The 23,755-nt window shown below is 38.7% G+C and overlaps 3 protein-coding genes across 6 annotated transcripts in view; 1 reads left to right on the top strand and 2 right to left on the bottom strand.

Annotated features, from left to right (window-relative positions):
* The window catches only part of LOC307028967 (paired amphipathic helix protein Sin3a-like), a 56,894-nt gene that overhangs the window by 14,876 nt on the left and 18,263 nt on the right, over positions 1-23,755 (top strand). For 2 of the 3 annotated variants that reach the window (XM_079664413.1, XM_079664411.1), the window contains exons 20-21: positions 457-664; positions 1,719-1,883. In XM_079664413.1, the coding sequence (XP_079520539.1) occupies positions 457-664; positions 1,719-1,883 (373 nt within the window). Of the gene's footprint in view, positions 1-456; positions 665-1,718; positions 5,247-23,755 lie in introns of those variants that run through there. The other variant, XM_079664412.1, reaches the window with a different exon arrangement.
* LOC307028970 (cellular retinoic acid-binding protein 1) lies at positions 5,238-12,633 on the bottom strand. The gene is made up of 4 exons (XM_079664418.1): positions 11,941-12,633; positions 10,795-10,973; positions 10,041-10,154; positions 5,238-5,769 (listed from the first exon to the last, which is right to left on the bottom strand). Exons 1-4 carry the CDS (start codon positions 12,008-12,010, stop codon positions 5,719-5,721), a joined length of 414 nt encoding a protein of 137 aa, XP_079520544.1. The 5' UTR covers positions 12,011-12,633; the 3' UTR covers positions 5,238-5,718.
* On the bottom strand, positions 14,473-18,496 carry slc25a44b (solute carrier family 25 member 44b). 2 transcript variants are annotated; one of them, XM_079664999.1, is made up of 4 exons: positions 18,332-18,496; positions 16,660-17,318; positions 16,342-16,469; positions 14,473-16,118 (listed from the first exon to the last, which is right to left on the bottom strand). In XM_079664999.1, coding segments are annotated over exons 1-4 (981 nt in total). In that variant the 5' UTR covers positions 18,334-18,496; the 3' UTR covers positions 14,473-15,926. The 2 variants fall into 2 exon arrangements, with proteins under 2 accessions (XP_079521125.1, XP_079521126.1); XM_079665000.1 differs by having other exon boundaries at positions 18,218-18,493.

Below are 23,755 nucleotides of genomic sequence, written 5' to 3'. Positions count from 1 at the left end.
ATTTAGATTTGAACTGCGTGGCTGTGCATCGGAAGTGCACTGCACAGAAATATTATGACTGCTGCCTCTGCTGCTCTTATAGATCCACATTCCCCTCGAATGATTTGACTCCCTATCTAATTCGGTTACTCGGTGAGTTGCAATGCATGGGTTTAAAACAATTATTGTTTAAAGGGACAGTCCTCTCAAATTTGACTTTACTGTTCTCAAATTTGCTTATTGTCATGTGTATTGTGCCTGACCACATCTCCTAGTCTTCTAAACTGCGCAGTGTATGCTGTCAAATACAAGATTGTTCCATGTATAACATGCTTAAGTTAATAAAACTGTTTAAAACTGAAATTTGTGCGAACTTTCCCTGTAAACGTGCTGCACCCTTTTGATGTCTGGAGTAATGAGAAGAATTTACTCTGATCCGTGTGGTATTCATGGCTGTCAATATCTCTTGGCCTTCAGGAATTTGAGACGCATAAGGAAATGCCAGAGAGGATGGGAGCAGCTGCAGCAGGAGAGAATGAACAAGGTCCCCTCGGACAAGCCTCAGGACGGCAGCAACAACATACAGATGGAGTGCATGTTCAAGCTCAACTCCTACAAGATGGTCTATGTCTGCAAGTCAGAAGACTATATGTACAGGCACACCGCACTCACACGCGCTCATCAGGTAAGCAGGACATAGTTGTATACTTACAATAAATGTTGTCTTCTCTTTAAAAAAAAAAAAAAAGCTGTCAATTGTCAGCTTTTTTTCTCTCTGATAGAATAGAAGCATTGTCATTATGTATAAAATACAAAGAAATTACTGTTGCGCGTACCTGCGGTACTTAAAACACCTACACACAACCATTTGAAAACAAATACATATTATGTTGGTAGTCTTGTGTGTTGCAACAAGCAAAAAAATATATATATATGGTTCTAGCAGCAACCAAAATGGCTTTCCTTTCAACCGAAATTGTGGACACATTGAACGTGTAAGCAGTGATAGTGCTAGCACAATGCAGCTCATTGCAAAGCTGTTTCAACATTAGAGGCAAAGTCAGAAAAACTAACCTTTCCAGAATTGTCAACAATAAACTCAGTTTTTCTCAGCGAGGTAATATTTTGCATTTATTTTTCTTTGTCCTTCACCAGAAATATACTATTGGGATTTGCTACAAACTGATTATGTTATTAGATTTTATGAGCGATGGGATAAAACTATTACTAAGCCCAACCTTGTTGCTCATTTAAATGCAATGTCAAATTTTAACCTTCTAATAATTGCTGCGAGTGGTTGTTGTCAGTGGGGTTTGACCCAACGTTTTATCCTTCTCAAGATATGTTTTAAATTATCTTTGTCCCATTCATACCTTATCTTTTTGGCTTGTCTGTTGTCTTAAAAGGCTCTATCATGATTTTTGAGGTTTTTCTTTCAACTTTTAATTTTAAAAGGATGAAACGAGATGTGGATAGATGTGAGGTCACTTCAGTAGCTTCCAGATTACACTTAATAAGGGGCCATCCCATTCAATACTTACATTACCGTTGCTGCTTTCAGGGATGTTTTCTAGTCCCAATCGCTTAAATGTCTTCGAAGCATAGAAACAGGAGAGTATCGATTCTCTACAATCCAGTGGCAAGATACATTGCGTCTTGATGTTATGCTATGCAAGTTAATGTGACGACTCTTTATATTTCAAGCTGTCAGCTGAGCTCCTGTGGTCTTCTCTCCTCAGTCCCAACAACGGGTCAACACTCGCCTGCACAGACGCTTTCATACCTGGCTGGACTCCTGGGCCAAAGAGCATGTGACCAGCGACATGGCTGCCGACAACCACAAGTGGCTGATGGGAGAAAGAAGAGAAGGCCTGCTGCCCTGCACCACCACTTGCCACCTTAAGGTCCTCCATTATATCAACATTAACAAGTTCCGTGTGAAGTACAGAACACTGTAGTCTGTCTCTATTGAAAGAAACTGTGACGATGGCTGTCTTCACACACACTGCCAGTGATGACTCCATGTACACAGTAACTCCGTGCAGATTTCTACAACCTGCTGTTACTGGATTCAGTTGCCAACTTTTTTTTGGTGTCCGACCTGAGTCAGGAAATGTCTACAAACGTTGAGCTTACATTGCAAAATCCTGCAATGTATGTAAATAGTTTTCTTCAGGTGCTACTGTCGCTATATTTGAAAAGAAACCTGCCTGTCTCAAAAATCGAATTATTATATTAATTACATGAGAGTAATTGACTGGGAAAACACTCCTTACTGCATCATTTATTTAAAGCAATTCACAGTTTAAACAACAGAAAACCTGGTTAAGCAAAACTAGACTAAACAATGTTAAAGATAATTTACTTAACAAGTACCTGATACTTGGGCAGTAATCTGGCTTCCAGCTGTTAACTTGTATAGCCTGTGAATGTTTTCCTTCTTTAGTGGTAATATATATATATATATATATATATACATACATACAGTATAAACTGTACATTCAACATCTCTGGTGACTGCTGGGTACATGCTCGACATCTTTACAATGCCAGCAGTGTATATTGCGTAAAGTAATTTATGACCGCCAGACACTTTGTAAATATGTTGTTTATATCTAGATTTGTTTTAACGTGTAGCGTACTTTAACACACATTTGGTATCAGTCTTTAGCTAAAGTTTGCTGAACTGTTTTTTACCAAAGGATGTTAATTGGAGACCTTTTCGTTTGTGGTCTGTTGAACGTGTAATTCCTAAAGTCTTTGAGTAGAAGAATTTCCCATTTTATACGTGTTTCTACCCAGTTATTTGCATTTCTACCTTCAGTCTCTGGTATCAGTATCACTCGTGGTTTGAAGATGATTGAATGTAGCGAAGCAGCATTTCTCATTTCTAAAAGTACAGTATACAGTGGGGCAAAAAAGTATTTAGTCAGCCACCAATTGTGCAAGTTCTCCGATTAAAAAGATGAGAGAGGCCTGTAATCCTAGGTATACCTCAACTATGAGACAAAATGAGAAAAAAAAATCCAGAAAATCACATTGTCTGATTTTTAAAGACTTTATTTGCAAATGATGGTGGAAAATAAGTATTTGGTCAATAACAAAAGTTCATCTCAATACTTTGTTATATACCCATTGTTGGCAATGACAGAGGTCAAACGTTTTCTGTAAGTCTTCACAAGGTTTTCACACACTGTTGCTGGTATTTTGGCCCATTCCTCCATGCAGATCTCCTCTAGAGCAGTGATGTTTTGGGGCTGTCGCTGGGCAACACGGACTTTCAACTCCCTCCAAAGATTTTCTATGGGGTTGAGATCTGGAGACTGGCTAGGCCACTCCAGGACCTTGAAATACTTCTTACGAAGCCACTCCTTCGTTGCCCGGGCGGTGTGTTTGGGATCATTGTCATGCTGAAAGACCCAGCTACGTTTCATCTTCAATGCCCTTGCTGATGGAAGGAGGTTGTCACTCAAAATCTCACGATACATGGTCCCATTCATTCTTTCCTTTACACGGATCAGTCGTCCTGGTCTCTTTGCAGAAAAACAGCCCCAAAGCATGATGTTTCCACCCCCATGTTTCACAGTAGGTATGGTGTTCTTTGGATGCAACTCAGCATTCTTTCTCCTCCAAACACGTCTAGTTGAGTTTTTACCAAAAAGTTCTATTTTGGTTTCATCTGACCATATGACATTCTCCCAATCCTCTTCTGGATCATCTAAATGCTCTCTAGCAAACTTCAGACGGGCCTGGACATGTACTGGCTTAAGCAGGGGGAGACGTCTGGCACTGCAGGATTTGAGTCCCTGGCGGTGTAGTGTGTTACTGATGGTAGCCTTTGTTACTTTTGTCCCAGCTCTCTGCAGGTCATTGACTAGGTCCCCCCGTGTGGTTCTGGGATTTTTGCTCACCGTTCTTGTGATCATTTTGACCCCACGGGGTGAGATCTTGCGTGGAGCCTCAGATCGAGGGAGATTATCAGTGGTCTTGTATGTCTTCCATTTTCTAATTATTGCTCCCACAGTTAATTTCTTCACACCACGCTGCTTACCTATTGCAGATTCAGTCTTCCCAGCCTGGTGCAGGTCTACAATTTTGTTTCTGGTGTCCTTTGACAGCTCTTTGGTCTTGGCCATAGTGGAGTTTGGAGTGTGACTGTTTGAGGTTGTGGACAGGTGTCTTTTATACTGATAACGAGTTCAAACAGGTGCCATTAATACAGTTAACAAGTGGAGGACAGAGGAGGCTCTTAAAGAAGAAGTTACAGGTCTGTGAGAGAGGTCTTGATCTTGTTTGTTTGTAGTTGACCAAATACTTATTTTCCACCATAATTTGCAAATAAATTATTTTAAAAATCAGACAATGTGATTTTCTGGATTTTTTTCTCATTTTGTCTCTCATAGTTGAGGTATAGCTAGGATGAAAATAACAGGCCTCTCTCATCTTTTTAAGTGGGAAAACTTGCACAATTGGTGGCTGACTAAAGACTTTTTTGCCCCACTGTATGTCCTTTTTCAAAGTACTGAGGTCTACTCGATGCTACTCGATCAACCTTTCCTGGTATTTAAACTTTATGAAATGGTTATAATCAGTATGACAGGGTCGATATGTCGCCTATAAAACTGTACATGAGCCGTGTTTATTTTGTATGCCCTTTGTTGGTGACAAACACTGACTGATGTATAGTAGCTCTATGTGAATGTCAGACGTGTGAACACTTTATGGATCATTGTAACAAGCAAGCAATAATATTTCCTTGAGACACAGTTCATCAAAGCTATACGTTTTGCATTTCTTGCTGAAATACAAACGTGAATGTTGTATTCCCTTTGAAAGAGGGATGTAAACTAATGATTTTTATTCCCGCAGTTTATTCAATAAAACTGGAATTGGCCCTGTCGATATGTTAGATGGAGACGGGAAGCTATCCATCATGCTAAATACCGTTAAACGTGTTTCACAAATTAACATATAAGCAACACGCTGTTCTTAACATCAAAGCTATCCTTGTTATCTTCACATCATCATAACATAAGCAGGTTGGAAGCACCAAAAGCTCATTATGTCGGCACAGATTTGCTCCAATACTTAAAATGAAGCAGCCTGACTAAAATGATTCCTCCATTAAAGGCAATGGTCAGTAACATAAACAGCTACAGACAATCTTGGAACAGTTTATTACTTGGGTTTTTATATTTACTATGTTTTAATATGGAATACCACAGAAAGTTTCGGGGAAATGATTGTACATAAAGACATTGTTTGTACTTCGTTTTAATGTGTCTGGACTTTTATGATGTTGTACATGAGTGTTAGTATGGTGTTGGGCATTAAACTATACGTTAAATAGTAAGAAATCTAGTTGACCACCTTCTTTTTTATTTTTGACAGCGTTTTTATGATATGGGCCACTTGTTTCTTTTTTTTAAAGAAAAAGGTCAACCCTTAAGTTCTTCATCAGGTTATATATCTGCCTTTTGGACTTTTCTACATCCACAAAAGCTTACACTCTTTAACACAACAAACAAAAGATAATTTGTTCGATTTCCAATGCTAGAAAATTGCATACAAAAATTTATAAAACGGTAACATCTGAAATTGTGACTTTTGTGAAGATGGTAAAAACTGAATGTCTAAACAGATAATTAGAAAATGTTGATTTTATGTGAAATTTCTCACACTGACAGCTCAGACATTAAAACACCAATTGTTGAGGATATTTGAACTTGTGGACTTCTGCTATGCTCGTACGTAGATGCGCGTGCACACCACATCATCGGCTCCGAAAGTCTGAAATGAGATTGAAGACAGAAAAAAGAAATCTGATTAACATCGTCATCATCAGCAGTCTCTTGTTGCTTCAGTAAAGTTTATCATCAGACCTTTTTCTTACTTTGAGAGCACTTACACAGCCAAGTTTAGACTGCTCTGATATTAGTGCCTCTGCCTAGTGCCTTCACCTGGGGGGTGTCTGAGGTTTCCTTATTAACTGGCAAGTCAGTCTTTTTATACTTAAAGGAAAGGAAAGGTGCGGTACGTTTATTTATATACCACATTTTCAGACACAGAGGAAATTCAAAGTGCTTTACATCATCATTAAGACTTAATAATAAGACAACAGAAAGGTCACCTATTATGCAAAATACACTTTTTCATGTCTTGTTTATACATAAATATGTGTTGCCAGTGTGTCTCAGGAAAAAAGATTCTCCTCTTTTTTTTGTCCGGAACCACCCTTAAAATCAGCTGGTAACACTTTATCACCTGAATCTCCTCCTAGAGCACCATTGTGTTCTTTTAACCAATCATCTCTCAGAGGGGCGTGGCCAGCAGCAGCTCATTAGCATTTAAAGATACAGACACAGAATCAGCACTTCTGAAACAGAGGTTTATGGGATGCTACAATGCACGATCTGTTTGGTATTTCGAGCCAAACACTTCAGAGACATGTTTCGTATATATCTGAGAACTATAATATATTGTTGAAAAGGAGTATAATAGGAGAGCTTTAAGTAAAATTCTTATACTCCTTAAAGTCAAAGGTAATTGCAAAAATTACTTAAATATCAAGTAATTAAATTCTTACTGTATATGTCAACACTGTACACACAGAATCTTACATTTATAATTTACATTTACCAATAATGTAAGAGCCTTTTAATATTGTATTTTGTATTTAATACTTTGTTTACTACTGGGTAAATTAGTATTGCATTTATCATTGATGCATGTTACATTGATTTGGAAAATATAACTCAAAATTGTTCTTCAGTACAATAGTTTGCAGCATTCCAGCATTGACACTAAGTATATAAAACAACATAACCACCATCTAGTGAAAACAGTTTTCTGGTTTCGTGAAGTCTTTCAGTTGTACAAATGGCAGTTGAAGTAATTGTCCCTCCACCACATTATAAAAAGCTTCATTTTCATTGTGTTGTAGTCCCTAAATGTATTTTTAAAGCACTCGTATGATGCTCTTTCGCCAATAATGACCTAAATGCCTGTTCATATTGTGATCTTAATTTAGATCAGCTGTCTGCTTAAAGAAACAGGTGGACAAAAGCTGATATGAGAATGGGGAGAAAAACATTGCATGCTGTGGGTTATGGGGTTTATGTTTCCAAGGATAAAGATGTATGGAAGTCCCAGGGACAAAGCACTATGGCCAACTGCACTGCGCACATTATCATTATCTCATGCTGTGTGGCGGCACGGGGAAACAGGGCAGGATGTGACAAATGAAGCCCAGACTATTCCATCTGGCACGTGGCGAGATGCCGAGGGAGACATTAACTGGAGGTAACACCAGGGTCCATTGGCATTTCTCAAGAGCAAGATCAATGAGACCAATTAAAGCCCATTCGAGGACACACACACACACACACACACACACACACACACACACACACACACACACACACACAGATCTGGACCCCCGACTAAATCACAGCCACACAATCTCATCTGGCTCCAGTCCCATCATAAAGTCGCCAGTGCGCGGCTGTATTAATCTTTTAAAAAATCGATATTTATTGGATTGAAATGTATAAAAAAGAAAGAATATGAGGTTCCTCGCATGGACAAGTATTTATTCTACTTTTTACTGTAGACTCGCCGAATGATCTTTGTGCCCTACTTCGAGTGCAGTGAGCAGCACCATGTTGTCTTCATTAAGCCCCTCATCCATCCATCTCCCCCTGGGACCCTCATGCTCTCATCTGCTGGACAGTGCTTTTATTAGACTGAATGTGCTTTTTATTCTGTACTGAGCCACATGCCTCTGTACACTGAGAGGAGATGGACATCTTGTTGGTAGAAGACGTGATGTTTTATATCCCTGATGAATGGGCATAACTACCACGCAGCAACGGTTGCTAATAGATTTTATCTCCAAAATAAATCTCATAGTAATGTAAACGGGTCTACAATCATTATAGTTGAGAAATGAAACAAGTGTTACATTTGTAGTTCATGTTCTGACTGAAGTTTTGGACTACTCCAACCAACCAGTGGAGTTTAAACTTTGCAGTTACCATTGTGCCACTGTTTTACTATTTAGTCATTCTGTGTTGTCTATGTTCATACTGACAACATGACCAATGAAGTCTAATTTAACTGGGTAAACAATCATCCTAATCTCCCTACATCTCTTCTTCTTTGACATGTGCTTCTATTCTTTGGAAGTGATGTGACAGGCTGAATACAAAATGACTAAACCATGTAGGCTTTCTAAGACTACATTTAAATAACTGTTAGCATAAATTACCTTGAATTCGGTGCAGTATGTAATATCATTTTGTGTTGTGCAATTTATGATCTGATCCCAGCAACAATATACTGACTTAAACATAAGTATCTGCGTGCAAAGTAACCCATCTGTCATCACCCCCCCTCAGCATTCAGCAGTATATTTAACTTGTGTTGCTGAGGCGTAGTAAAACCAAAACTTTTGTTTGCAGAATATTACAGAACCTGTTAAACTAATACTCATTATTTAGTTTTATTAATAAATGAGTTATGTGTACATCTACTGACGTCAATATAAAATATTTCACAGTCTGGATCGCCTCAGAGCCAAACATCTTTGCTTTAACATCGTTCAAATAAAAAAATCAAAACAATGCATTAGTTGGGATGTAATATGAGGGATTTTTGTTTAATTACAAACCAGCAGGGAATATATATCGGACCTCTCCCACACCGGTGGTATTATAACTTGTTCTCTTTTCCTATGAAACTTTTTTTCCCAATGATTCAACCCCACATGCTGATCAGATTACATCCCATCACTCCAACATGGATAGACAGACGTCCACACCCTTATCTTAAATAAAAACAGATTTGGTGCGGTTCAAAACGTTTGTTCCCAGTTTGGAACAAACATTGAGTGCAGTCCAACATCATTTGTGAGGCAGTGAACTGTTAGTGTATTCCTTTGAAATCTAGACTAGGTTTCTCCGTGGATCCCCTGAATCTGCCTTGCTGTAACAAATACTTCACCTGCTCTCAGCCTACATGGTCTACATGTTTAAAAAAACTCTTTTAATATGAACTTAAATAGATATATTTAGTTCATATTTCCTTGATGTGAACAAATAATGAAATGTAAGAAACAATGCATCATGATAATGTGCTGCCTCACAGATGCAGGCATGTTTATTCACACCCTCATTTGGCAGAAGAAGGAAATACAAACAGTGTTTCAAAATGGCCATGGGAATTCAGAACATTTTCAAGGAACTACGTAGTTTTTTGGGTAAATTATTGACCAGATTGTTTCACATTTCACATCTGGTGTCACCACCCAGTTATGGCCTGTCTTGACCATCTGTCTAGTTTTGGTTTCTGCTTGTGCTGTGATTGTGTGTTATATCCGCCTGAAGTATATTACAAGTTCCTTAAGTTCAGGCTGCTTTATTCAAAAATAAATCTCATTTGTGAGGCCGTGTTTGTTCCACGTTCTAAGTATTTATGCTAAGCTAGGCTAACCAGCTTCTGGCTGTCCTTTTGATGTATAGATATGAGAGGTAGGTTATCAACCTTTCCTTTTAACTTTGGCCCAAACAACTTTGAATAAGCCAAAATGTGAAACTATTCAAAAAGGATATGCTACAAAGCAACAGTGTTTTTAAAATAAATAAATAATTGAGGACTTTCTGTTTAAGCAATCCCTTGATTTCTTATTGGCAGACAGAGATGTAGAAACAGGAAATGGCCCATGTATTTAAAGACAGCGACCAAACCTGACACCTCATCCCACTTTCAAAACATCTGTTCATCTATCTGATGGGAGATTTTTTTTTTAAATTGGAGTCATTGAATCCACATCCGTCTCCAGGCTGATGGGAGGAGAGCATTTGGGAGCCACAACTTTTATAAAAGAAAACACAGAGAGAACTATTTGCTTTTTAGAAAAGAGGGGCTGATCATGAAGACACATGTGGACCCATAAATGCTTTATACACTTGATTAATTTGAGTCAACATCTGCATGTAGCACTCTCTTACTTCTCAACCATATTTCAATTATAGTCAATTAAAATAAATAGAACTGCTCACCAGTATGAGTTCATCCCCATTGAGTTCTCGGGTCCAGAAGGTCTTCGGGCCGTTCCCGCTCAGTAGAGTCTGTTTGCAGTACATCTTGTTTTCTGTTTCCCAAGTGGCCAAGCTCTGTAGAAAAAGCCGCACTTTCATGAGGTTACCTATATTTATTTCCTCAATCTTAGCCGATTTACAGACTCTGTGTTAATCACTAGTCAGTCTTCAGGGATTATTTTTGCATGTTTTACCCTGAATAATAATACTTTTCAGATTGATCTGGTTCGTTTTTAGCTTGTTCCTTGCAGCCCTACATTTTAGTATAATATAATGCTTAAGGGTGCACTAATAAAACAAATTGCACTCATAAAGTTCTGGTTACTTATCACAAGGAATACAACACCACGTTTGCTTTTTCTTTGTGCTCATATTAAGGATACAAGTCAGGCTCCCTTATCCTCTTCGGTTTTATTTCCACCATTCTTTTAAAAATCTGTCTCCTTCAAGTCTCCACATTTCATAAGATGTCCTTTTTAACTTTCACCGACTTGAGTATTGTTGGTTAATTCTTTTTTGTGTGTCAAACTTTAATTATCCCTCAATGATAGTGAAGTTAAATATTTAGATTATTTTAGTTTAGAACATTCCAGAGCGAGGTTTTGTGGTCCATTTGGAAACCCCAATACTTAAAACAAAAAGCTACACATTCATTTAAGAGGATGAGACATGTACATTGATAGAAAGTTAATTATGTACTGATCAATCAGATTACCTTACACTTTCTGCCGTCCAACGTCTCCTCATTAAACTCCTCTCCCATGAGGAAGTTGATCTCCGTGGTGCGGACGGTGGTGGAGGTCTTGATGTAGAAGTGCTCATCGTTCTGCCTTATCTCCACATGGGGCTTGGACGCAGCCGCCACCGCCACCTTCCTCAGCATTGCGTTCACTCCTGAGAACACACACAGCTACAGTGTGAATACTACACAGGGCTGATCAGTCTGTGGAGGCTAAGACCCTGACGTACAAAACCACTTTGATCCCACCTTTAACCACTAAGAACTACTTTGTCCTTATTTTATCACTTGATATTGAGTTGTGTGACGTCACATTTTCTGTCTGCCTCTGGCGCCAAAGACATGGGGAGAAAAATATCTCTGAGTTAATGTTACAGATGTGAAACTTGGCCTATTTACCAAAGGAATGCATACAGATAGTCATCAATCTGAGTTCAAACTAACCCTTTATTAGTTGTCAGGAGAAGATTTCACAGTATAAGGCAGTGGGTTTTCATATTTTAAAAAAAGGGTCGTGAGATTGTTATCAGCAGATGTTGCAAATATAGAGGCTGCAGTGACAAGGTGATTAGGGGGAGGAATGCTGCTTTGTTTGGCTCTCCTGTACCTCATGATAGATTCTGTCCTCCAAACAGCGGAAAAGCTATTAACCCTTCCTGTCACACATTACAGTGAAAACAATCAGATGAGGTAACGCTTCAGTCTGTTTCCCATCCATCCTTCTTGGAGCTCATGTTCTCTCCTCCTGTAATTAAAACCAGTTGTCCTCCACTTTGGAACAAGCAGCGCCGGTGGTAAATATTGTCTTTCGCAACCATATAAAAGCAATTTAAACAGCAGCCTAACCTGCCTATGATCAAGCTGAAATGAGGTATTTAGACATTGGATTGTTGGACCGTGGTGGGAAAAACATCATCTTTAATTTTACCTTTTTTGATCAATCAGTTCTTTTGTTAAGACTCTTACAAAAAGTATAATCTCCAATCTGTACCTCAAGTTTGAATTTTTTTTCTTCTGTTTTTTAACAATAGACCTCCTTCCTGTTCAGTCAATACATCATTTCAGAAACCTAAAACTAAAATGCAATCAAACATTCATAGAAAAAGAGAAAATTATGCTCACCCAGAGCTTTGAGCAAATCCTCGAAATTCTCGCTGGTTTTCATTTTCCAGGTGCCTGCAAAATTGGTCATTTTTTCTTGTGGGGTTCTGGATGTGTCTCAGCCTTTCGTCTCCTGTCGTCTGTCTCCTCCGCACCCTTTCTCTTCAGGCTCTTTCTTTCTCTCTCTCCCTCTCTCCCTCCCTCTCCTCCCTGTGTGCAATGATCCCACGCAGCAGACCCCATTCCCCCTCCACCTTAGCCTCCTCTCCCACACACACACACACACACACACACACACACACACACACACACACACACACACACACACACACACACACACACACACTGTAAATGGTTTATTCTCATTAGAGAATAGAATAATTGTGCACAAATTGTGGTTCAGTTGAATGTTCTTGATGTCTCTTCATCTGATCCGACTGAGATTTAGTGGAACTTAATAAAGTATTTACACAAATATTTATTTAACTAAGATTTGTTTTTATACAAATGTTCCTACTTTGCCTTTTATGTATATTTATCCACCAAAAAGGATTATATTCTCTCTTCCTTTTATACAAAATGTGTAGTGTGGTGGAGAAAATATATTGCACCTACATTGAGTTAATTTAATTTCAAAGTAGTTTAAATTTGATACCAATTCCATTCACCCCCACTGGGAGGGGGAAATCACAAAGAAATGCAGGACAGTTTTAGTTTGATTGTTGTTCAAATATATGTATTACTGTAATGTGTGTCGGATCTACCCTTAATGTAAAGCAATAAACGATCATAAACTAAAGGTTTTGTTGTGCAGTCATGTATTCAGCTGCTGTAGAAACACTGATACTGAAAGGATAAGTTCATATTGTTCTTAAAGTACACCTTAAAAAATACTTGTTTGTCCTTTGTACATTAACACCGGTGTTTTTGGTCACTTCACTTGCTGTTGTTATGATTTGAAGAGATCCATTGCTAAAGTGATTTCAATGTAATCATGATCAAAATGTGTAGTTATGCCGAAGTTAAACAGTCTGAGTTAGATTCATTTTGGCATTTTCTAAAGTTGTGGTCTTTTTTTACAAAGTTGAAGAGAAGATAGTTGATTTGTGTAACTCAGATTGACTGCAGAAGCCTTTTGTTATTGGAAAAATACATTTAGCATGAAGCAAATGGATTTTATCTTCCATTTATTTGCTTATGAAATCAGGAGTGAAGACAAAAAGTGAAGACATCTTTTATAATACTTTTGAAATGAGGAGGCTGGATTAAAGTTCTATAGTTGATATTTAAAGGCATAGATAATTCAATCACCTTTCTAAAACGTCTTTGTCCTTTGCTGCTTTTCAAAGCACTCTATATTGCCTACACTCTATCCCACCTTTTATTCTCCCCACACACACACACACACACACACACACACACACACACACTTGCACGTCTACCACCGTCACATCCCTTGAGGATGAGAGGCCCTTCCTCTAACCCCGACCAGCTCAGATTTGTTTCCTCTCTGACAGCCCCTCATCCATCTTTCTGACAAAGTGCCTTCCAGACACTGGCTGATAATGAATGCAGAGCAGGGAGCACTCCGTCATCCCACCATGGTCCGTCAGCCTGTTTGTTTCATTCATCAGGAGATTTGTCCGGTCTCCGGTGGCAAAAGTTAGATTTGGTAGATTTGGTGCAAGCATCTTCAAATGTAGGGGCAGGTTTCTGCTGCCATCCAGAAATTAGGATGTTAAATATTAATGTTGGTTATGAAATCTTCCTTTAAATGTATCACCATATGTCATAGGTTATATGTGTTTATTCTGCAGTAATATCTCCACTTAATTAATAGATTTATATTTTGTAAGTTTTATTCACCACCATTTTTGAAAAATTAAGAAAATCTTTGCAATGACAAACAAAAGATATAACTTTTTTTAAATATTGACGGTTTTGTAAATGTTTAAGAAAAACTATATAATATTACAACAAGCACCAGCATCCTTAAATTGTATTGATCATCAAATGTTTTCTTTCATTTTAAATTGCTTGAAGAATGGTACCAATACTAAATGTTGCAGGGCCATCCTTACAGCAAAATCAGCCTCAGTCGATTCTTTCACCTCATTACATAACATGATGACAGATGACCTTTGGTGTCAGTGTCACCTTCAATAAAACTTATGGACGCCCCACAGTTATGAGAACATCAATGAAACGCATCACTCACCTGATCCCATTTTTTCTCCCTGAGCTTCTTAAATGCAAAAAGGTACTCCCTGAGGGCAACAAAATGAACAATAGTCAACTCTTCAAAACGTTATATCACAAAAAAAACCTCCCTACGATTACAATTTATCCTCCCAAAATGTGACTTTAAACACTGAAACGCTGAGATAGCTATTGGCTTCAAAAAAGTGTTTGTCATGCTTTAGTTGAGCTCCTAAACTCCTGCATTGGGCTGCAGATGACAGCAGATACAGCTTGACATGACATTGCAGATTGGAATTATCTTAATTCTTTATAAAATCCATCAAGGAAAAATACGAATTTGAAAAAGCAGAAAATGTTCGTTAGCTTTATGTTTGAACATGTGTAAATAATCAGCGACTTTTTGTTAAGCAGTTAAGTTTAATCAACCAAATAGCCACGACATGGTGAGATGACAAGCAATGTGAAATCTTTACAAGACAGTTGACAACAGAAGGTTAATCTCTGAAATCACACTTTGAATTACAGAAAGTTGTGCAAATAAATTCCAGACTTTAATCAAAATTATTAAAGAGGATTCTCTTTTCCAAACAAGGTTTGCCGACTTTAGAGTTCATTGGGTGTTGCATCTTGGCATGGCCTAGGAGCAGATTTATATATAACTTCAGAAGACATTACGGGATGTTCAGGGCTTCATTTTAAACAAACGCAGGTAAAGGAATTTGCCTTCAAACTAAACGCCCCATTTGAAAGTTGAACACTTCTGTGGTTATAAACACCAAATACATAATGAAAATAAATAAGGTATAATGCATTCCTTTATCAAGTTATTCACACAATGTACAAGTAATACACTATCACATTTTGTGCCGAAAAGGATAACACATTTAGAATATTGCACAAAACAACTTCAATCATTCTCCAATTCCTGGAAGCTACCAGTACACAAAATAATGTATTGACCAGCGCGATCATTGCAATATGTTTTACAATATCAAATAGACAGCATATTAGTATGTTACAAAAAGGCTGATCAAATATTGTGCTCTATGTATTTGTTCTGTTTTGCGTGGAATTTGTCAAATCATTTGCTTGGACTCAGTTTGTGCAGCGTACAAAACAACAGTTATTAAATACACCGACAACACACTTCTTCTTCTCGCACATCCAACAAAACAAGAAGCAGATTTTGCATCTTGACTATACTATGAAGGCAAAATTATATTAAATATACATAGATGCCAGTGACAAAGTGAAGGAAAACAAGCAATTTGAAAACCTGTTTACTTCTGACGTGAATGCGTCATCACACATTAAATGACCTTTCTCTGGAGCCTGATCAAAACCAGTCTTTTTTTGTATGCATGCCCAACAGCACAAACAGCAATCTGTCGCACAAACTATCAAAGATAAAAACAGGAATCACTTTCCTCCACCGCAAAGAAGCTTGATTGTAAAGCGTGTAAAATCCATTGTCTAAAAGTTGGATAAATGTGTCTGCATCTTCCAGTGTAAAAGCAACATGTTATTCACCCCTTTAAAGTAAATTAAAAATAGCACCAGCCATGTTAAGCAGCAATACAAACTGAACCTGGGTCTGGTGTGAATGTTAATGGCCGAAAGGTTTTTCATCTTCAAGTAATATGTTTGTATGATCACATAATTAATGTCGGACACACAGGTGCTGTGATTCAAAAGTGGCCTGATTTCATTTTGTTCCCCAGGTTATTCTTTAAAATAGTTTTTATATGAGGTCTCATTAGGGCTAAAATGGCACGTGGTCCATATGTCATCAGTGCAGATTTCTTCTACCAATGTCTCGAGTCCACCAGCTCCGGTCGCAAACTCATTTTTTTCAGCGTCTCGTAGCCGACCACCATGACGATGGCAGTGGGCGTGGACGAGATGATGCGTGCGGAGAGTCCTTTGGTCAGCCCCCAACAGCCCTCCTCTTTGATCAGCTGATTGAACGTCTCAATGACAGAAGATCTCCCTTCAACCTAAAAAACATGTGTTATTATTTGTAACCACAAACTGTTATTGCCTAGGACTGGGTATTGTACATTCAATTACATCGATTCAGATTTGTGAAGCCAAACATGCCATTTATGGCTTAACTATTGGCATATCTCAAACATTAGAATCTGAATTTTGTTTTCAGTGAATTGTTATTCAATATAGCAGGGTCAAACTGTCTGATGATCCAAAGTAAAGGAAATGTACCTGCACTCTGGCTCTGACCACGTCCATTGGGTTGGTGACAGTTGAGGCAGTAGCGGCAGCCAGAGGTCCGGCCATGGCTTGTAGAATAAGATGAGGGCAGTCACTGGGAGCCAGTTTAGAGAGCTGCTCTGTTAAACATTACACAAACAGATATTTGATTGACAACAAGGCAAGAACTGTTGTATTCATTATAACTGCAGTCGTACACATTCACTGGGGACATACTGATACTCATAAACCAAGTATTTAGAGAACGTGCACTCAGCACAGAGCTTTTTTGTGCATGATAGTTGAGAAAACGTTTTTTCAGCCACTTACCAGCATAAAAATGATAAAAAGGCCACCAGACAGCACTGTTTGGGATATAGGTGAGCAGAGATGCCACATATCCCCTGTAGAAGCCCCGGAAACCATCAGCAGCAAAAATCTGAGACATGATGGTCCTGGTTTGGCCGAACATTTGTTTTGAGTTCTTACTGTCAGCATTGAGACGAAAGCGGGTGAGGTGCTCCCCTTGGCCCTGCATCATCAGCTGCTGAGAGACCACATCTATAGGAACAGTAATGCTCTGAGCCACCAGAGAGGCTGAGCCGCCGGCCACCAGGGACTTGAACGTATTGTTATCAGAATACTGGGAGACATACTTCCTCACCAGCTCATAGGTGGTGATGTAAGCCTGGCCTGAGATCAGTGTGAGGGTGTTGACCATGAAGCCACGATAAAGGCCTCGAACACCCTCAGCCCGCAGAATCTTGAAGAACGCGTCAAAGGTGCCGGTATACAGTGACGTGCCTCTCTGCACCTGCAGCAGGGTGCGGATCAGAGTCGCCGGGTAGACGGTGGCCCGGATGCTCATCGTCATGAACACCCCGAAAGAGTAGAACTTCCTTTTATCGAGGTCCTCCCACTCGATGATCCGGATGTTCCTTTTCTCATGCATCCTGTCAGCTGTAGGTGCCCCCTCATCAGACTGATTCCTAACAGCAAAAACAAAAACAGGGTGGTGAGTAAAAAAGTTTTACTAAGAGTGTAAGTTCAGGGATATGCTTAAGTTGGATACCAACCAATGAAAACATCAGGTGTGAAAATTGTAACGTTTTTTGGTTTCTTCTCTAGAACAAGAGGGCACTAAAGCATCTTGGTCAAATCTAGTTACCATGAGATTAAAAATAAAAACATCATTGCCATCCGGGGGTTATATATTAGATGACTCACACATTGGCTGGTGGCTTAATTGCATTAATGCAATAAATTGTCTAATATTGTCATTGATCATAGATTTCTAATACTGCCAACAACAGCCTAGTTTTCTCTGAGTACTGTACAACCATGTACCACAGCAGCACTACGTATTTACCTGAACTGACTTTGCAGTGAAAACAATCATGTTAAAATAGTTAACAACTTCTCCCCGAGCAATAATATTGATATCCAATTATGAGTGAGAGTTCAAAGGTCGTGCTGCAAGACACCAAGCTAAAGCTAACCACGAAGATGTGATAAACCAATTAGCTTAGTCACAACAACATTAAGGCATGTGGAAAATATGATCGTGTTCTTACAAATATCGCTCTTCTTGGTCACCCAGTAGCTAATCACCAGTTAAGTTTAAATGCAGGATTCTGTGCTGAGCAACACCGGTCAGAGGACACCGTGGAGGACACGGTGTTCCCAGCCGGTGTGAAGCGAAATGACAGCTCCCTGGGCAGCCGTGGGTTAACCAATAACACGTATGAAAGCCAACACAGTAAGTCGAAAAGAGGCCACACCAGTCGTATAATAAAATGTGCTAGTGCTAGTGGTTTAAACTTGTGTTTAGCTAACAAGGAGCTAGCACTGGGTAGTGTTAGCATTGGTATGATTAGCAAGCACTTACCTTTTCGTACAAATGTTTATTACACGGTCAGGACAAAGTTGGTCTGACTTAAAACATTATGTTATCGGCCGATAAAAAAAATGCAATTCTGAGTAACGTATTACAGTTGCTTACATATACTAAGGACGTTCGCCGTAGTTAGCTTCCTTTTAACTACTCAGTCAACTTCCGCTTCCCATTCAAACAGCATGCTGATGAAACCTTATGAAACAACCAATGACACTGCAGAGCTGCTTCTTCTTCTTCCTCTGGATTTCGGGCAGACTGGATGCTTGCTGCACATTTCCTTCTCTCAGTTCATTCAATCAATTGAATTTGTTACGTGATATATAGGTACACTAGGGTGTAACTTTCGTTTGATAAGTGGGGGGGGGGGGACACAAAACAGGGGGTCCTCCGCAATGAAACATTGTTCTCTATTTAATTCCATTTCCTGCCTTTCTACAAATATATATTATGGACTATGGTGTTAATTAATCCAAGAAAAATGTGTAGTGTATATAATGAGTGTGCAAATTTATCTATCCATGAACCTGTTTTATTTGTGATGACCTCACATCCTATAGGGGGGTCCGAGGGCATGCACCCCAGGTAAGATTTTTTTTCTTTAAATTGAAGTTAAAGCATCAATCTGGTGCACAAATTAAGAGATTTATGGATACAACTCTCAACACTCATGAAACAAAACTGTATATATTTCAATACTCCAAAAACCATTAGAATATGCTCACAACCAATAACACATCATTGATATACTCCTCTCTCCTATCTTTATCTTACCTAGTCTGCATTCTTTCTTTTTATTTATGCATATTTTACTAATCAATTCCCATTCAAACTGTGTTTTTTATTTTTTAGTGACATTGGAATTATTTTTTAACTTATTTTGAACAACTATATTAAATAGATGGAAATATTTGTTTAGACCAAATCGTTTGAGACCCACTGAGATAACTAAAGTTTATAATCACTCAGCGAGTCTTTTACCTCCCTGACCTGATGTTATCTCAGCCTCTCAGTCCGACAGGAGAGGACTCTCCCTCTCCTTATTGTTGAAACAGCTTCTAATCTCCGTTAGCTCCGAGCTAGCACCAGATACTAACAACAACCCCTGTAACTCTCTCTGTCTCTCTCTGTCTCTCTCTCTCACACAGACTGCGCTCCTGCCACACACACACACAGACGCTCCTCCGTGACGATGACCACTTGCGTAAAAAAAAAAACACATTTGAAAAGTGGGGGGGGCACAAACTGGATTTTGAAAAGTGGGGGGGACATGTCCCCCCTGTCCCCAGTGGAAATTACGCCCATGGGTACACTAGCTATACCCTGCCTTTCCCTTGTGTGGTCATGGCGTCGTATACCTGGCTGTCTTACACATAGTCCCTGGACAGGTGTGAGGTTGGCAGCCTGAAATTAAGAGAAAACATTTTTTAGCTGCCAAATTCACATTCATACCAACATGGGCTAGTGCCCAAGGAAACCCCGCTTTGTCGCCAGTCTGCTTAATATTATACAATAGAACCATCAGACCCAGCACCAGTATGTGCTCTACTTACTACAAAAGTTGCTGTTGGGTCTCATCTTCATCAAAGAAAATTATTGGACATTTTTGTTGATGTTGTTACAACAAATCCAAGATAGTTCAATAAGTTACGTTTTTATATTTTATTAACCACCCATGTTTAAAATCATTAGTTGTATTAAATGTCCGTCAGTCCGACTTCTTCAAAAAAAAGAAGAAGAAATCTAGAACGCAAAAATAATAAAACAAGCGAGTACCTGTTTTTTCTGGCCAAGGACAGGTTCCTTGAACACAGCAGGAGCGTAACGTGTCTTCACGTGGTATATGTCTCGTCTGAAATGAGTGCTGACGGAGAGCACCAACGCCGCTCCAGCTCTTCAAATATTGCAGTACCCATAAGGAGCCATGCCGCAGTGTTTGCGTGGCTGTGTCTTTAGTTGTAAGCACAGTGGCGATCTGTTGTTATTAGCATCTGGTTAGCTAGCTATGCTAACGAATTTAAAGAGCTTTTCTACAACCAGGTGGAAGAGAGCTCTCTCCTGAGAGGCTCAAATAACCTCAGCTCAGTGAGGTTCAGGCACACCTTGATATGATCATTATAGTTATTAATGAGACTAAATAAAAAAAACAGGTATAAAATACTATATGACAGTAACAAAAAAGTTTTAAAAAATAACAAGAATAGAGTTTAAAGGGGAGTGATTTGTAAAATATCCAAAAAGAAAAATCTGCTTACAGTTCTGTTTCATATGGGTGTTGAAAGATGAATCCATAGATCTCTTCATTTTGCTCTCAAAGTGCACCAGATTGATGCTTTCAACTTCAATATTTAAAAAAAATCTTCCCGGGGGAGCATGCCCCCGGACCCTCCTAGAGGAGGTTAGGTCCCCCCCACCCACTTAAATCATGTTCACATGGATAGGATACTAAAACATTTGCATACATCTTGTGTCCATATCTTTCTGTTTTGGTGGTCATGCCACAACCGTGCACGTGCATGCATGCGTGAGTCATGGTGAGATCTCTGGATTAAAAGGTTGCTTTTTCTTTGCACAGCATGAAAGAAAGGCGAAATGAATGGGCTGTGATTTTAGTTTTTTTAAGCATTGATTGATTGATTGATTGATTGATTGAAAAGTGTATTAGCAGCTTGTATATTGGGTACAGTACAGTACAGCTCAAAACATACAATTGTTAAGGGGATGCAGACCAGAGAAAGACTTTCGTCTTGTTTACATCAGGGTCCCCCATTTCCAATTCATCATATAATTTAAGACATACAAGACATATTTGACATACAGATGGCTTATTTACACATTTCATTTTAGATTTCGTTCTAATACATCCTAACCGGACATTTAAGACATACCAAGTCTACAGATATACAGTTAGTAACAGAGTCTAAAATGCGAGTATATACATAGATGGGGGGGGAAGCTGTCCATTGTACGACAGGTTGAGATTTGTACCATTACCGGAGCCAGTTTTGCAATGCTCTCCCCCGAAGGTGCTCTTTAAGAGAGGTTTTGAAGGTAAGTATAGTTTTACTTTCCTTTACAGTAGTGGAAGAGCGTTCCACCTTGATGTGGCATAATTGCGAAACGTGTATTCCCCTTTTTTTGTGCCAAATCTGGGTTTTACATGATTTGTAGCAGAGGTTGAGTTCAATAATTTGTACGACCCTCTGAGGATGTTGTAGAAATTGAAAGGAAAAAGGTTCCCCACCCCTGCTGTAAATAATAATAAAAACCCTTGATTTATAACTTAACATCTCTGATCTGAGTATATTATAAAGAATAGCCAGTTAATTGAAGCATTATAGCACAGGCCTTTGTCAGATGGTATATTACGCTGTTTTTTTTCTGCTTCGAATAGTTCTCTCTTTTTTCACCATACCTGTGTTTGCACCACTGTAACCAATGAGCACCTGCATGTGTATGAGAATGGCCCTGACACCATTTCAGCCCAGATTTACAAACTCCTGGCAGGACAAGCTCAAGCTCAATTCTCGCACTGAATTTAAAAAAAGTGAGTGAGGGACTGCAATATAAAAGTGAAAGAAAGAGAAACTTTAAAACTGTTCAATTGTTATGATGTGTAAAGACTGATATTGTTCTATAATCGTCTGAAACTGTTAAGTCATGATGTGAAACGATTAACAAAGAAAAAGGGAAACTCAAGCTGCTGCTACACTTTATTTTATTTATCTAAAATTAAACACTTTTAAGATGCACATATTTTCAAAAGCTATTTTATTTATTTTCTCTATTTTATTTTTAAATGCAGCCCGAGAGGAACATTACACATATCCAGAGTATTCACTGTATATCTGTAAAGTTCAATGTTAATTGACTATAAATATTGTTGTTTTTGAATTGTACTTTATTTATTTGATTGGCAGTCAGTTGTTGATTACATGCAGACGTTGATAAAGCTACAGGCTACTTCAATATATACCACACTAATTCATGAAGCAAGTTAGACATTTATATGTTCCGGACCTTTGCATGGAGAGATTTTCTCTAACTGGACCTCGTTGCATTTTAGTTGAATACCCCTGGTATAAAGGTTATGACATTACCTTCTGGTCGATCCTCCTGCCGGAGGGTAGCGCTGCTCAGCTGGTTCTTCATCTCGACAGCACCCCGGCGTGTGAGGAAACATTAAACTGAAAGTAGTGGACCTCTTATTCTGTAGGAAAACTACGCCAACTTAGACCATTCCACCTAAGGTAATATATTCATATTTTAATATATAATGCAGTATGCTTTTAGTCCACCACCATTTCAGAGTAGGCCTATAGGTATATTTTGACTGTGACCATTCAGAGGACTTCCTTTTATTATGAACTAGCTAGCTGGTTAGCATGCTAACGACCTAGCATGCTCAGATATTGCAGATTCATTCTGTACATGTACAGCAGCAACTAGCTAAGCTAGCTTAGGCACAGATACAAGTGGATATTAAACGACTGTTACTGTTGTTGTGAGTTAAAGTTGTTTGCCAATAAAGCATCAGAGACTTTCTTGACAATTTATACTTTTAAGACTGTAGGGAATGATACATTTACTCAAGTATACATGAAATGAAAACTGGTATCAATACAAACTGAAACGTTTATACGCTCACTGTTTGGTTTCTGCTGGTCGTGCTTATCATCTTATAACTTGTGTTTTACTTTGCAGGACAGTTTCAGTGACGGGAAAAGATGGTGAGTAGCTGTCATAAATATCTTAATGCATGTTAAAAATATTACGCTACCCTTTTCCTCAGCTAATTCCAGTTTTTTCTTTTGTTGTTTAGTCTCGTAGATATGATTCCCGAACAACCATCTTTTCCCCTGAAGGCAAGTCTTGAATCTACACCATCACTTTAATTGGATCACTTGTATACGTATTGTTCGTTATTGTTATGCAGTTTTCTCTATAAATGTGGCTTTTGGTATGCTAAATATCTTGGTAAATGGAAAGTTTTCTTGTTAAAGATATTTATTCTAAATCAAGTTGAATGTTATGTTGGTTGAGGTATGTGTTTCTATGATGTTTAGACTGTTGGGTTTAACTGCTTTTACAAAAATAATGTGTCTAGCTTATTTAACTGGCCATTGTGTTTTTAGATACACGTTTCTTTGAGGTTTGGGGTGTTATAATAAAGTTCTGTTACTGAATTTCACAGGGCGCCTGTATCAGGTGGAGTATGCGATGGAGGCGATCGGTCACGCTGGCACATGTCTGGGGATTCTAGCAAATGATGGTGTGCTGTTGGCAGCTGAGCGACGCAACATCCACAAATTGCTGGACGAGGTTTTCTTCTCTGAGAAGATCTACAAGCTCAATGAGTGAGTGATCTGAACAGCAGAAATACTTTTCAGCACCCACAGCTTGGCCTATTCATACCATTAAAAACGTTCATTATCATTCTTTCAGTCTGACGTACTATATTCTTCTTATGGTCTTATTTTTTCAGCGACTTGGCCTGCAGTGTTGCTGGGATCACATCAGATGCCAATGTAC

The sequence above is a fragment of the Notothenia rossii genome (genome assembly GCF_949606895.1).
Source record: "Notothenia rossii genome assembly, chromosome: 2".
NCBI lineage: Eukaryota > Metazoa > Chordata > Actinopteri > Perciformes > Nototheniidae > Notothenia > Notothenia rossii.
This window is presented reverse-complemented; position numbering and strand designations above follow the sequence as displayed.